The sequence below is a fragment of the Colletotrichum destructivum genome, chromosome 1 (assembly GCF_034447905.1).
Source record: "Colletotrichum destructivum chromosome 1, complete sequence".
Lineage (NCBI taxonomy): Eukaryota > Fungi > Ascomycota > Sordariomycetes > Glomerellales > Glomerellaceae > Colletotrichum > Colletotrichum destructivum.
This window is the reverse complement of record NC_085896.1, coordinates 5,761,746-5,776,691: the sequence shown is the minus strand read 5'-3', so window position 1 is coordinate 5,776,691 and position 14,946 is coordinate 5,761,746. Positions and strand designations below refer to the sequence as shown.

The window sequence follows — 14,946 nt, the reverse complement described above, 5'->3', positions numbered from 1 at the left end:
TGGTTCTGGGGCTTTGGGGGTAGCTACTTTCACGTTGAACGTGTACCTCTCCTACTCATCGTACTCACCACAACATCATAACTCATCATGCTGAAGGCATCGAACAGCTCATGGACGTGTCCTCCGCCGAGTTGAGGCCCATACCCGAGACCGGCTAGAGATTAGATGTCCCTCCCTGACCTATTTGACACCATCATGATGGGTTGCAATGTAACTGTAATCTGCCCGCGAGAGGGACAATAGAACATTATAATCGGACGTGATACATTGTGCCGTCCAGGCGTAGCTGAGTGACTAAAGCCCAATGTGATTTGCACAGAGGATGGGCAGACTAAAGGGCCCGAACAGAAAGAGGGTGGGAGGCGCACTTTATATACTATACCTGCACAGTCAGAACACTTGTTCTTAGCCAAAAAAGTCATGGGATGACTTTGGAATAGAATTGATTGATGGTTCCATAAGTAATTGTCATGTTTGGGAAAAGCCTGTCCCTGCATACTCTATCCACTCGTAGAAAAGACAAGGAAATGGCAAACAGAGAAGAGCATAACGAAGACAGTCATCTCAGGCTGACCATGTTATGTATTGCTAGAAGCTGTTGTCTACTTATTCATACCGCATCGACAGCCACTTGGCGTTTTGATGCTGGATCGAAGGCTACACTACTCCTCCCTATAAAATTTTCATCTTCAAGGCTAATCATCTCGCTCAGGTATGACAGTCCCCTTATTGGTCCGACTCCCTGATAGCCTTGGGAGCGTTGGTTGGGTACAATCAAGCCTGAGCCAATGTGCAACATCCCGTTGGATCATTGATTGGGTGGTTCAATCCAGGCAACACTCCGAGCAATATACCCCTCACTTGAAAGTCTGGGACCAACCTCGCCGGTTCACCAGACTAGGTCATCTAAGCTTCATCAAACTCGTTTGCTCAGGTTATCATGGCTGAAGCAGTCGGACTGGCTTCCGGCATCGCCGGGCTGGTCACCATAGCCATGCAAATCTCCAAGCTCAGCTACGACTACATGTCCACCGTCAAATCCGCGCACGAAACACAGAAACAGTATATCCGCGAGGTTACCGGGCTGACAGACGTGCTCCTCCGAAGCGAAGAGGCCGTTCAGAACATTGACGAGGGAAACATCGGGTTCAGCCGACCGGCAGGCTTATCGCAGAGGGTCATGGAGGATGTCGCCGAGGAGTTGGAGAAGCTGTGTTCCCAGTTGCGGAAGCCCTCGCCCAGCATCTTCTGGCCCATCAAAGAAAAGAACCTGAGGAAACAAATTGAGGACCTTCACCGGTTCCGGAGCATCTTCACGGACTTCCTGGCGGCGCAGAACCTCGTCGTCGCGTCGGCAACCCATCGGGGCGTCTCCCGGCTCAGCAACCACCAAGACCAAAAAGACCTACTGGAATGGCTCGGCAGCCCAAAGAGAACCTCTGGCACCGTCCCGAATCCTCTTTCGGGTACTGGGGAGTGGCTCTTGGAGTCGGACACATACAAGCAGTGGGCAGCCGAGAGCGGACCGCCTCTTCATTGGTGCCACGGCCCCCCGGGCGTCGGGAAATCGATGCTCGCGGCTGTCATTCTCCACCATCTCAACACAAGTATCGAGTCCTTCGCTGTTCTGCATTACTTCTTTGACTTCGTCAATCGAAAAGAGCAGACAAAGGAAGCAATCTGGAAGGACCTGCTGTGCCAGATCATCGCGACGGGCCACGTCTCTGTCATCCAGGCGCTCACCGGTCTGCGGAAGCAGTCGTCGGGCCTTCATCGGTCGGCTTCCCCTGAGGATGTCTACAATGCGCTGAAAACCGTCTGTACTGTCCAGCAGTTCTTTTTGGTCCTTGATGGCCCTGATGAGATGGAAAATCCGAGGGGCCTGAAAACCGTCTTGGCTCCTCTCGTCAAAGGCAACTGCAGAGTCCTGATCACCAGCAGAGACATACCAGAGATTCGTTCCACGCTGGACGAAGCATCGAATGCGGAAGTGCAGGCCGATGAGAAAGACTTGAGGGCCTACTTGGCCTCTCGATTCGAGGAGAATGGCTTGGAGGACGTGATGGAACAGCACCCCCACTTGGAAAGGGATATTCTCGACAAATCGCAAGGAATGCAAGTATTCCATAACAATGAGGAAAGCACTTCGAGTAGAACGCATGACTAACTGGCTACTAGCTTTCTTCTAGCCCGACTTCTGGCAGATCATCTGGTTGAGCTCAGCACCGTCAAGGAAATGCGACAAGCCCTAAAGGTCTATCCGGACCATCTCGAAAAGGCGTTCGAATCGAGTCTCGAAAGGATTGACGCGCAGTCAAAGTCACAACGCACCCTAGCACATCGAGTAATGGGTTGGATCATCTCTGCCGAGAGAAAACTCCAAATGGCAGAACTCATTCACGGTCTCGCCACCGAGGAAGACTGTGATGAGCTTGACGACGAGAACCTCGTGTCACCAAAGACTCTCTTGAAGGTGTGTGGAGGGCTCGTGGTCATCCAAGGGGGCTCGGTGAGCATGGTACACAGCACCGTACACACTTGGCTGTGCAACCGCTACAATGGCCTCTACCATGGCGACATCGCAGACTCATGCTTGAGATACCTCACCATGCGCACATTCGCCGGCGGAGTTGCTCATACGGCGGAGGAGATGGACACACGTATGGAGACGTTTGTCTTTCTCTCCTATGCCGCCCTATTTTGGAGGAAGCATCTTGACGAGACGGTCGACCTTAAGGCGGGTTCCGTCGACAGGCTTCTTGACAACCCCGGGCTGCGGGCTGCTGCTTTCCAAGCATCACACTACAAGAACAGCTTGAAATCCACAATCACCAGGACGGCAGTGTTCGAAACAATACCTAGCGGCCACACGGCCTTGCATTTTGCTTCGTATTGGAACCTACCGGAAAAGATCACTAGCCTTCTCTTCCAAGGCGAAGACAAGAACGCTACGGATACTCAAATGTGGACTCCGCTTCATTGGGCATGTTTCAGTCAAAGCCAAGAGGCTGTCGAGATTCTTATTGCTCACAAGGCCGACACCAACGCAAGAGACTCGGTCAATTGGACCCCTGTCTTCTGGGCGGCGTTGAATGGTAACACAAAGACAGTAAAACTGCTGCTTGACAACGGCGCAAGCCATATGGCGCGCGATGTTCACGACTGGACAGCCTTGAGGTGGGCAGTGGCAAGCCTACAGACGGACGTCGTCAAGGCCTTGCTCGAACACCACAGCAATTCCCTCTCTGGCACACACCACAACGAGCAGATTCCGGCCCCGAAGGACCTTAGTTATGATGAGGCACGTCGCTACTTCACTCCACATTTACCCACAGACACCAAGCGAGACCTTATCGACGAGTTGCAGGGTAGCTCGGTGGATATTAGCAACAACAGAAGCGATTACGACGACCTTGTCGCTGTCTTTCAGGAACCATCCTTCAATATGAAGGACCTCTGGGTAACCGGTCGTTTCGATCCACCGGTTGGGAATGAATGGCGTACCGCGTCCAAATTGAACCCCCCATCAGGTCGTAGCGTCGACATCGATGACAGCTCCCGTCGAAAATGTGAGACGGCTGCGTCTTGGAAATCGAGAATGCTACTATCAGCCATCAGAGACGGCAAGCTCCTTGCCTTGCGTCTCTTGTTGGAGGCGGGTGCGAACGTCGGCGCGGAGGCCGATGTGCAGTCGGCTTTGCACACGGCCACTCTCAGAAAGGATCCTCGCTTCGCAGAGATCCTCATTGAGTACGGAGCTGACATGGAAGCCCGTAACCCCTTCAATTTCACACCGTTGCAGCAAGCCGCCTTCAGAGGATTTGAGGAAGTTTGTGAGATTCTACTTTCAAAGGGCGCGAATGCAAATGCCTACTACTCATTTCTCGAACGGGACAGGCTTGCTGCTTGCCACACGCCTCTTATGCTCGTTTGTGGCCTGAAACCAGAGTCAGGAACAGACGAACTTGATCTCCAGGCTCGCATGGTTCGAACGCTCCTCAAGTACGGAGCTGACCCCAACATCAAAGACGGCGGAGTCGACGGGACGACCGCCCTTCACCATGCTGCCATGGTGGGTGACCTGAGAATACTGCGTCTTCTTTTAGATGCTGGCAGCAACCCGCGACAGCTTGACAACCATGGAAGAACTGCAATACACTACCTAATTCTAGGTCGAAATGGTGCCCCGGACTGCTCATTCTCAAGATGTTGGATTCCTGGACAGGCAACGGAATGTCTAACTGTCTTGACTGAACGTTGCGGTTTAGATTTTGTGAACAAAACGTGTAACATGATGAGCCACTGGCGTACCAACGTGAGTCGCTTCTTTACTCCGCTATCCCTTGCAGTACTCTATGAGTGCTGGGAGATACTGGAAGCACTCCGAAACTTGGGGGCAATTTATGAGACGAACATGCCGCTTGATGGCTGTCTACGCCAACCGCTCCTGGAATTGCAGGTCTCAGCCGTGGAATTGCTCGTCGAGAACGGCGCAACATTTCCCTCTATAGATGGGTGCTCGTGGGTTGATGAGTTGTGTTTGTTTTCTCCAAATCACAAGACCACCTCGGATGAGGTTGGCCGGCTCAAAAGGATCTTGGCCATGCTTATTCCGCGAGGACTCGATATCAAAGCCGTTGACGAGCGCGAGGATACGCTTTTGCACCATGCCATCCGGACAGGCTCGAATGAGCTCGTCGAGTGCCTGCTGGATGCTGGAGCCGACCCGCACCGAGAAAATCGAGACGAGGTTGACGCTTTTCTGCTGGCTTGTTTGAGTCAACAGCTTGATTTATTGAAGATTCTCCTCGGCCATTCCAAGAACAACACCTTCACGTCTCACTGGAAGCATCACCTCGAGTCTCCAGAGATCTTGGGGGACGAAAGTCTTTTTGCTGCGGTCTGCAAAGCCCTCGTCTTGGCCGACCAGATCCACAGACCATTACGAGGGGGGACTATACTTTCACAGGCCGCCGGATCTGACAACCTTGTCTTCGTCAAAGAGCTGTTGACTTGTGGCGCCGATCCGGACCTTGGAGATGAAAAAGGGCGACGACCGCTCCATGTTGCAGCCGAGAAAGGCCACACATTTATTATCGAGACCTTGGTCAACTCAGGCGCTGCTGTTGACGTGCTGGATGAACGGCAATGGACACCTCTTCATTATGCAGTATATGGAGGGCACCCGTGCATTGTCGATACGTTGCTCATGAACGGCGCTACAGTCGATGTGCTGGACGACTGGCAATGGACACCTCTTCATTATGCAGCATTTCATGGTCGTACAGAAACAGCTCGACTGCTACTCAAGGGTGGCGCGTCTGCGATGACCGCGGCCTCGATATCCATAAAGAACCCCAACTACCGGGACATGCCGTGTTGTTTACGGCACGGATATGCCTCGACGGTGACACCTCTCCACCTTGCAGCCATGGCTGGCGTTGCCGAGACCGTTCGCTTGATCCTTGAGGGAACCGTCGACGTGGATACAAGCACGGCCGCCCCGGTCCAGAACGCGATTCAGGATGGATTCTATCGTGTACCAACGCTGGGAAGTGGTTTCACGGCATTGCACCTTGCTCTCGGCACGTGGAAAGACTTAACTTGGGAACGATTCATGCCGAGTAAAGAAGAACTGGAGATCATTTCGATGCTGGTCAATCGTGGCGCGAGTGTCGAAGGGGCGGCGAACCATTTGCGAGTCGAAGACATCGCAAAATTTGAGGAGTTTCCTGAGTTGTGGGACAACCTGAGGGCAGGCATCACAGTTGAATAAGAGGAGTAGAGGAGGTAAAGAAACATACGGGGTGTCATCAGAGCGTTGGAAGCAACATCTTGTGATGAATGGCGCAAAAGTTGAACCACACTTGCGGTGCAGCAAATCCGGCTTATATAGGGCGTCTGCACCCATCACGACACATCATGAATGCTAGAAAACATATCCGTCTGCTAGGTTGATCTCAGTTCCTTGTTCATGGATGCTATTTCTCCCATCTTCCATAGGGATGTTCTGCCTCTTCACTTTTGTCGCCTTCCGTAATGCTTCCGCATCATATTGGAACAGCCTGATTGTTGATCATCAACCCCTCGCCACGCTACCCCGGCGCAGCCTCGCGATACCACCATGGCAGGTCTGAAGCGAGTGTGTGACCCTCGACTGCAGTCTCTCGGCAGCCTAACCTCAGAACGGCCATCTTGTCCTACGTCTTTCTGCAATATCAGACTCGACTCAAGCTCAGTAATTACCGCCCTGTATAACAGAAGCAGTCGGCCCCCTTAGCCCTGTAGTCTGCTCGTCCTGTCCGCGCGATCTTGGGGCGATGGATGACACGGCCGCCCAGAACGACAGAATTGGCGATTCAAAACAGCCGCCAGCGACCTTGCTACTCAGAGTCTACCTCGGAGGCAGCACATTGCCGGGTAAGCAAGGCAAGAAAACGCATCAGGCGCCCAGCTTGTAAGGCAACGCTGCAAGTGCAACGACTTAAAATAGTCCTACGCCGAGCGCCACATTCCTTCATCAGCCCCAACAGGCGTGGGGGGCTCCCCAGATGAAGCCCAATGAACGAACGTTGTGATCAGACAACCAAAAATACGCCCCGTCATAACGCAGACAGCCGCACATCAGCCATACGAACGGCTTGCTGGTTGTGGTCGCACAGCGTAGACCAGGGCTTCCGGCTACGAATGAGGTTCCAGGCATGTTTGCGAACCACAGCTGATATCTCAGTTTATCGGAGCAGAATGAACAGAGAATGGCGAGGCTGTAGCCTGCATACGACGATTTTTCAGTCATGAGAATGGCCGGCGGCAAAACAGCCACGCATATCGGCCCGGAACCCATTTGAGATTGTGCATTTACTTCTTTCGGCCCCCGTCTTTCCCTCGCCTTGTCATATCCATATATAATCGTAACCTCGGTGCGGTGCTCCAACTGTGAAAAGCAGTCACAATGGCTTCTCACACTCACCAACCCGCCACTCACGACCGCTAAAGTCTTCAGCATCTAGCAAACGAGATGGCTTCCACAGCAAATCAGGCTGAGAGCTTCTTGCCTGGATCAACTCGCGCCGGGAGCCAAACCTCCCTAAGTTTGCAGGACGGACGTGAAAGGGACAAGGAAGCCACCAAAGGTATGTGTAGAAACAAAGCCACTCGACAGGCGGAATCGCTAATTTACGAGTTCAAGCAGACCCTCCCAGTCCAAGCCTGACTGCTCAGCTTACTCGAGACGAATGGGATGGCCTGGACTATCTACCATTTATTCTTACCAAAAAAGGTCTTTTCGGTTTCTTCATCATCAACTGCGGAATCATGGGTGGTTTGGTCACATTCCAGCAGAAGCCCGCCTTCATCGTCAGCACGCCGTCCTACTACGCCTTGATTGCGTCTCTCATCCTCCTCGGAACCGCTACGGTTGCGCACCTCGAGGCGATTCTTCTGAACCTCTCCAGGATGACACCCTTCATTCTCTGTGCCCGCGAGCAAGGCGCAACTGCCGCAGAAACGATACTCAGAAGCTACTTTCCGGCCCCGGGATTACGGGATGCTTGGGAGACGAAAAGCTGGCTGCTTGTTTTCGCCTATATTATCTACTATCCAAGCTATGCGGTGATTGGTCTCAAGTCTGCTCTTTTGTACGAGAGTGCAAGTTCGACTGATCCATATCTTCACGTCAACGACTGGGCATGTTACACGCTTTTGGTGTTCTACAGCATCGTGCAACTGTATCTCCTCGCCATTGCAGCATACCTCTGGAAACGCCCGACTGGTCTGCGGTGGGATCCAGTTTCAATAGCAGACATTCTGGTCCTTTTCCGGCACTGCAACTTTTTGAACAACTTCGAGGGCTCCTCGATTGCGGATAGGCAGTCTATGATTCAACAGCTGGGGGACATTCGTCTGCATCTCCGCTACTGGAAGAGAGAAAATGGCGACTTCTGGCATGGCTTCGGCACCGTTGCATCTGGTAAGCCTTTTGATTCCCTTTGTTCTTGTGCCATGATTCTTTTTTCAATGTGCAGGCATCAGCTAAAGCAGCTTTTGTAGCACAACACCCACCCGATGGACATACAGAAAATCGCTCGACCAGTCTTGGGGATGATACCCAAGCAAGTAAGGAGGAGGCGACTACGCAACCTCCAAGTCCTGAAAATGGGCAGCATCCATTAGGTATATAGTTAACCCGTACAAGAAGATCTCAAAAGCATATACTGATATACCCATTCCACAGATACTCGGAAAATTTCAATGATATCTATGAAAGAGCTTGCCTTGATACGCTACAACTCCGCCTGGTCTGTGGCAAACCCCGTCTCGGTCTATGTCCACTTCACTCTCGCTTTTCTTCTCATGATTTTATTCATCCTTGGCGTCTCCATTACTCCGGAGCTCACCCCAAATCGAAGTTACTGTTGGAAACCGTCGGGGTTATCCCGCAGCCATGCCAACCTCATCCTCGACGTAGTTCTAACCAGCGTGGTGGGCGTTCTGTCGGACTTTTGGGCTTCGCTGTCCATCTTCGTGGCACACACGGAGCCTTTGGCTCAAATGGCAAGTCCTAAGGGCGGCCCAGCAAAACATACGCTGCTTCTCAACTACACATCCTCGTTTCTGCCGGTCAAGATCTACGACGCCTTCAGAAACAGGCACTGGAAGCTTGTACGCGTCGTTCTCTGGGAACTTATCCAGCGCTCCTTTCCCACCCTGGTTGGAACCAGTATTGTTGTGTACTCCGGATACTCCGGAGAGTCTAGCAGTAGTTGTGTTATCTGCTTCTCGATGCCGCTCTTCATCGTCGTCATCGTCGGGCTCGCCGCGTGCGCAGGGTCGATCGTGTATGAGCTGCTGCTCGCGTCCGTATTCCGACGAACCCCACGAGACTATCTTTCGATCGCGGACATTGTGTCATGGTCATCGACGAGCAGCCTCTTGCATCCAGCTGCAACCGATAACGCACCACTAGAGTCGCCACTCGCCGATCCATTGCACGTGGAGGTGGAGGGAGAAAAGAGCAAGCGGTGGTATATGCAACACCGCCTAGAGTTGCAGCTGAGTCGCTTTCGCCTTGGATACGCAAAAGTACCCAACCGGGAGTACTATGCTTTCGGTATCACAGACAAAGAGCCCGAACGGCTGCCTGCGGTGCGACCTACTCACCTGGCTCGCAGGTTGGAAGTGGTGGAATCAACACTTGGGGAGGAGGAGTGTCTTGCTAAAGAGCTTGAGATTGTGGTTGGCAATGGATCAATCTCGTATGATAAGTTGGTATCAGCATCCGAGAACACGATGGTGACGCATGATGATGGAAACATCGTCAATCTCCAGCACCAAAATGAACAGGAACAACCTGAAGAAGGAAATTAGGTAAAGCATTGGTGTACAAGTTGAGAGTTTCGGGCAGAAGGCGTTTGATTCCTGTTTTTTCTCAGTTTTATCCCGTTGCTGGTGGTGGTTAATTGTCAAGCAGACTCAAGGCGGGCAATGCAGATTCGTTATAATCGTACGGATAATGTGGCACCTGGTCGGCTATCATGAGATAGAAAATGGATGAATGTGATTAGATCTGGGTGATTTTCCGTCCTATTCGTAGTCAAGATACTTACGAGGATGTAACAACTCGACTTAACAAGTCAGGTTGACGAATGTATATTGCAAATGTTTACTTTATAGAACCAGGTAGAGAAGCCAAATACCATCTCTTTCAATTTGATAACGTGGACCTTTGCTCTCTTCGAGTAAGTAAGTATATCGGTTGAAGACCAAGGCGACGTCGTAACTACAGGAAGATAAAATGAAGCAAGACCACGAGCCAAACACATCTGGTTGATGAAATGATAAAATTAGAGCTGGAAAACGTGTCTCTGAACTGTTCGGGTATCAAATTTATGGACGCTACAAAGTCTCGACGTTTCACGCCATGTTGTGTTTCTTCACGTCCGGAACCTCGTCGCCGGCTCGCATGTCCCTCTCACTCAACGTGATCCGACATCACAATGCATTATTAGCCTGACTGCTGACCGACCATCAACCAGTCTCCACATAGCTCCAGCACATTGTCGCAAATTTAATATGCTCCCATAAACCCGGTAATTAGACGCCGTGCTACAAACAGCATCAGCGGCGAGGCTCAAGGTAATCTCGTCCGGTATCGATGTGGCGGCGGTGGCTGTTGTCGTCGGGGCGGTCCGTTAAAGGTAGGATTCCAGCTTTTGTAACGATTCACGTTAATGACTGGCGGTGGCGGGGTCGGCATTGGAATGTACGTCGGCACGCGAATTCGACCTCCCCCTTGACTTCTCGGACGCGACCGCCGAGTCGGCGTACTGTTGCCCTCCGTGGACGTATCATAGTCGGAATACGGCCCGATGTCGTCCGTATACGGTCTTCTCCGGGGTTTCTGCGAGACGCAGAACCAGGCGATGAGGGCGATGGCCACAAAGGCGACGATGCCTCCGAGGATGCCTCCGATCTGGACGCTCGATAGCGAGCCGCTCGACCGGTCTGGCGGTGGCTCCCGGGCTACCGTCGGAGAGGCTGCCGCCGGCGGTGGCTCCGCCGGGTTTCCTCTGTCCAAGTTCGAAGTTGGCGGCCCACTGCCCAGGGTCACGTACGTGACAAAGGTGGTGCTCGGGCGATAGATCGTCTGAGTTATGACATGGACCGCCCCCTCCTCTTGTCGGGCAGCAACCGGATGAGGGGTCTCGAGGGGTAGCAGCGAGATCGGAGTCGGGGAGGTGTGCATTGCTGACGGAACCGCATGAGGTTGGCTGAGAAGCAGTCGGCTGGAAGAGGGGGATGATTTCCAAAAACCAAGCAAATCGCAGAATCGCTCGCTATTAAAATAATGCACAAAGTAGGCTTGAAGCTGCTAAAGATCGTATGACATGGTTGAGCCGCTCAGAGACAGACAGCCACAGAATGTGCAAAACGTCTTACTCTTATCCATCAAGTGCGAGGAAGCAGGCTGGGTGTGGCCCGCGGGATGACCTGCGTTGCCCATCTTACAGTTCCAATCTTCGTCTGCCAAGGAATACCCAACTCATAACAACACATACCTACTTTCTGAGAGCCAGCCAGCCGGTTCCCAATGGGGGGTCCCATCTGAACGGCGACGCCACCCGTTCCAGCACACTACGTGCAAGACAAGAGCGCGGACTGCAGCAACGCAAGGCCTCGTAACTGACAAGAAGGGGCCCCATGAACACATTCGGATAAGGCAGCCAAGGGACCAAGACGTGACTAACCTTGTTTTGACACCTCTCACTTGGCCAGTGGATGTCGTACGGCTGCGCCTGACACCTCGGAAGACCATGCAACCCGCCTGCAAGCCATCGAGGCCCGGAGCCAGTGAGGACACGACAACATGGTGCCATGGCCCTGCAAGACGCCCACATGATTGCTGCCAGTCAACATTCGCGAATAGCTTAGGCCAAAGGGGGGGTGAGAGGGGGGGGAGTCCCAGATCCACCAATGGGTGTTGGTTGGCCGGGGTTGAGGTGCAGGAAGAGTTGGTGAGCACTGAGCCGAACCAATGCGTTGTAATTTTTGTGCAACCCTCAGCAGAGCAAACTACCTCGCAGTCGAGAGCCCAGACATAGTAAACACACCCACACGGGGGCCGGCCCGTCGTGCTGGATCCGTGGGAGTGAAATCCTTGGCCGGGAGTGGAGTGTGGCTCATGTGGTGGAGGACTGCGGGACTAGCCTGGCTGTGTGTGAGTGACGCGTGAGTAGTTCGACGGCGACAACGTCTTCGTTGATGACGCCTCTTCGCAGTTGCGAACGCATGCTAACTGTGCTTACGCATATTTCAACCAAAACCTTTCATATACAGACACGCATGGCGTCAGCTGCTTCATGATGGCTGTCGTGAATGTTTAGGTTTTGACAAGCCCATGTCGCTGTTATCACTATGTGACCGAGAAGAGCCACTCACAAAGGCACAGCATGTTGGGTAAGAGAACACCGATCAAGTTAATTTGCTACCTCAACGGGTGACGCGATGCCGGCCACATCGCTGCTTATTTCCAGGTGTCGTCACGTACTTGATCGTGCTCGATCAGTCCTTTTGCACCCGCGAACCCAAAGCGTCAGATTATAGCTTCCTTCCCCCCCATCCAAAGTTGCGCCCAGCCTGATGTGCGGAAAACCGAGTTGAATGTCCCCAAATGGAGAGTGGTCGAACGAAAGAAGAGATATAGATCGTATCATGCCGAAGGTGCCGGGAGCTGTGCGTTGCGCGGCGAGTCCGCGCTGGAAGTTCGTCACAAGAACGAGAGCATGGTTTTTTTGCGTTCAGTCAACTTGGGGCCAGACGAGCGAACTTCAGACTTCTCTGACAGAGTATCAATACGGCAGCGTCTAAAACCGTCATGGTCAGTATATTGTTCCGTTATTCCTGCCGAACAAGCTGGACGAACGCCTCAACTTACTTGTACTTGAATCGGGAACAATGGAAAAAGCATGCTGCGACGATTTCTTCTTCGCCTCCCCCCTCTGCGCAGGGAGAAGATCTCCCAACTATGCCTCCCCTCCCTCAGCGCCGCCATTCCGAGCGCCGGCGGCCGCGGGGTTGTTGTCAACGATGATACCGACGCCGGCGCCGCCCTCGCCGCCCTCGCCGGTTCCGAGCTGGATGTCAGGGCCCTTGGTGAGCGCCGCCTCGGCGAATGTCAGGGCGCGGTCGAATCCACTCTGGCGCTTCTCGAACTTCTTGTTGCTGTCCTTGTTGATGTCCCGGCCTGCGACGAGGCCGCGCTGGGCAGCTCCGGGAACGCCGGCGGCGGCGGCGGCAGCGGCAGCCGCGCCCTCGCCACCGGCACCTCCTTTGCCCTTGCCGGCCTCCGCCTCTCCCTCGCCCCCGAACGTGAGCGCACCATCACCGACCACCAGCGCAGGGGAGTAAGCGCCGAGGTTGATGTTGAGGGGTGCCGGTGCGGCGTTGATGCCCATGGCCAGGAAGGCTAGGGTGATGAGGGCACTTGTGATCTGCATGGCGGCGGAACAGAAAGATCTCTTTACAAGAAGAAGATGGAAAAAATTGGGTATCGTGTCGGCGCAGCCGGTTTGTCTCTCCGCTGGAGGGATGATTAAGTTGTACTGGACGGGGAAAGTGGATTATGTCCCTGCTGGCGAAGAAGCGAAGAAAGACGAAAGAAAACAAACAGCACAGCTGAAGTCAAAGGAGAAGAGGAAATAAAGGACGAACGGGAAGTCGACAATGAAAAGAGCACACGCGTCAACGAGTGGCAAGGCAGAGTGGGATGAAGGGCATGATAATGAATGAAAATCCCCACGACGTGCCAAGAAGAGGTTCAAATACTCCAAAGTGGAGGCTTAAGGAGAGACATAACGACGAGTTTTCGAAGTGGATGAGGATGGAGAAGAAGACATGCGTACGGAGACAGAGACGGGGAGAGAGAATACAGGGACAGACAGGTCCCGCGGCTATTGTTACGACTGCGACGCCGTCATGCGTGTCGAGACTTGCCGGTGCCAAGGCCAAGCGTCTATCGTCAAAAATAGAAGCTCTCTTGCGGCGTCTGAGGAAGAAGAGCTGATAGGCTGTTCGGGCGTTGGGTTCTGGGCGATCCCGCTGCTCGACACTGGGACCGGGAGGGGGGAGGGCCATGAGAGGGCAGAAAAGCCGCGATAGAAAGCCAGGGGTGCCATGTGGTATCTCGAAAGTTATTGGAACGGTAGTCTTTGGTGGGGAGGCCTGAATCATACGGCAGATGTGCGATGTATGTGTATGTGTCTGCGTCTGAGCGGTGAAACGATACGAGTCCCAAGACTGCCTTCGACGAGGGCTCGCCGAAACAATGTGAGAGCTTGGCAGCAAGCTCCAAAGTGGCCTATGCCGACGGTTAAGGGATTCTTTCTTCTCGGATTCTCTTCGCGACCATGTCGTGCTGCGAGGTAAAGATAGATGAAGCCCGTGTTTGACGCTGGTGCACGAAGGGGGTCGATGACCGAAGACACGATCTGCAACCTGCCACAGACTAAAGGCCGCAGAACGTTTTGTAATTTCGAACAATCAGGAGGCAAGCAATCCGTTCGGAGAATTCTAAAGATAAATCGCCTGCAATACCGCCGGGCCAAGATGCTCAGCAGAGGGCCAAGCGGCGGGCGTTTCCCAAGACCAAAGGATCTGGCCGGCAATCGGGGATACCAAGACCCAAGACCGTCCCCCCCCCCCAAAGACTTCCAAGAGATCTCTCGCTGTCACCGTCCTAGGTGTTCCTCCCTTGCTACCCTGACGCGAGCGTAGCATACGCAGGTATGCTTTCCAGGTACCAGGGTTTATTTCCCATTGTTGGGTAGTGCTTGGGCCAGTTGATGTTTCTTGCGTGGAAATATTGAAAACCTACAAAGCTGCGCACACACCAAGCCAAGCAGACAGAGTCAGACACACACACAAACACACACAACCAGGCGCTCGGAAATTGTACAAATACAGGGGCACACAAGATTTACAAGGGTGGAGGTCACCCGTTATCCGAGGAGAAGAGTATGGCATCGACGATCCGACATGACAGCTCTTGGTAAGGGAACAGATTGAACTGGTTCCAAAGTCTTGCGAAAACTCTCGTCGACTCCCTGGACGAACGGCAGGCCCAATGTCAAACATGACATTCTGGTGCACTATCGGCCCTCTGTTTGTAAGAGAACCGTCGCTGATCACGTCTGGATGGCTGCCCCCTCCCCCCTCCAGAGTGAAAGCGAGGCGTTCCACAGTCCTTCCTTGCAACGAAGCGTGTGCCTCTCTCGGAAACACACTCAAGATGTGCTGCCCCCTTCCCGGCTCGGCGGATTGTGAAACCTCTTGCATCAGAAGAGTTCTCCTCTGTGATGGTTCTTTGATGCTTCTTGAATCTTGACAGCCCTACCGAGACGGGTGAGACGTGGGTGATCCTTGCCAGTATGGGACCACCAGACTCCCTGA

At 53.3% G+C, this 14,946-nt stretch overlaps 5 protein-coding genes across 5 annotated transcripts; 2 read left to right on the top strand and 3 right to left on the bottom strand.

The window, feature by feature from the left end:
- Window positions 1-940: 940 nt before the first annotated feature.
- Window positions 941-5,776, top strand: CDEST_01751 (Putative NACHT nucleoside triphosphatase, P-loop containing nucleoside triphosphate hydrolase; the record flags this gene model as incomplete). Its single annotated transcript, XM_062917910.1, has 2 exons — window positions 941-2,150; window positions 2,205-5,776. The coding sequence occupies 2 exons, from the start codon at window positions 941-943 to the stop codon at window positions 5,774-5,776; spliced, it is 4,782 nt and encodes a 1,593-aa protein (XP_062773961.1).
- Window positions 5,777-7,135: 1,359 nt separating this feature from the next.
- Window positions 7,136-9,366, top strand: CDEST_01750 (uncharacterized protein; the record flags this gene model as incomplete). The annotated part of the gene is made up of 3 exons (XM_062917909.1): window positions 7,136-7,139; window positions 7,193-7,969; window positions 8,234-9,366. 3 exons carry the CDS (start codon window positions 7,136-7,138, stop codon window positions 9,364-9,366), a joined length of 1,914 nt encoding a protein of 637 aa, XP_062773960.1.
- A 287-nt stretch (window positions 9,367-9,653) lies between these two features.
- Window positions 9,654-10,884, bottom strand: CDEST_01749 (uncharacterized protein). The gene has a single exon (XM_062917908.1). It carries the CDS (start codon window positions 10,742-10,744, stop codon window positions 10,130-10,132), a length of 615 nt encoding a protein of 204 aa, XP_062773959.1. The 5' UTR covers window positions 10,745-10,884; the 3' UTR covers window positions 9,654-10,129.
- A 1,104-nt stretch (window positions 10,885-11,988) lies between these two features.
- CDEST_01748 (uncharacterized protein) lies at window positions 11,989-13,611 on the bottom strand. Its single transcript, XM_062917907.1, has 2 exons — window positions 12,434-13,611; window positions 11,989-12,362 (listed from the first exon to the last, which is right to left on the bottom strand). The coding sequence occupies exon 1, from the start codon at window positions 12,993-12,995 to the stop codon at window positions 12,522-12,524; it is 474 nt and encodes a 157-aa protein (XP_062773958.1). The 5' UTR covers window positions 12,996-13,611; the 3' UTR covers window positions 11,989-12,362; window positions 12,434-12,521.
- Window positions 13,612-14,251: 640 nt separating this feature from the next.
- On the bottom strand, window positions 14,252-14,631 carry CDEST_01747 (uncharacterized protein; the record flags this gene model as incomplete). The annotated part of the gene is made up of 2 exons (XM_062917906.1): window positions 14,252-14,367; window positions 14,478-14,631. The coding sequence occupies 2 exons, from the start codon at window positions 14,629-14,631 to the stop codon at window positions 14,252-14,254; spliced, it is 270 nt and encodes an 89-aa protein (XP_062773957.1).
- Between the last annotated feature and the right edge of the window lie 315 nt (window positions 14,632-14,946).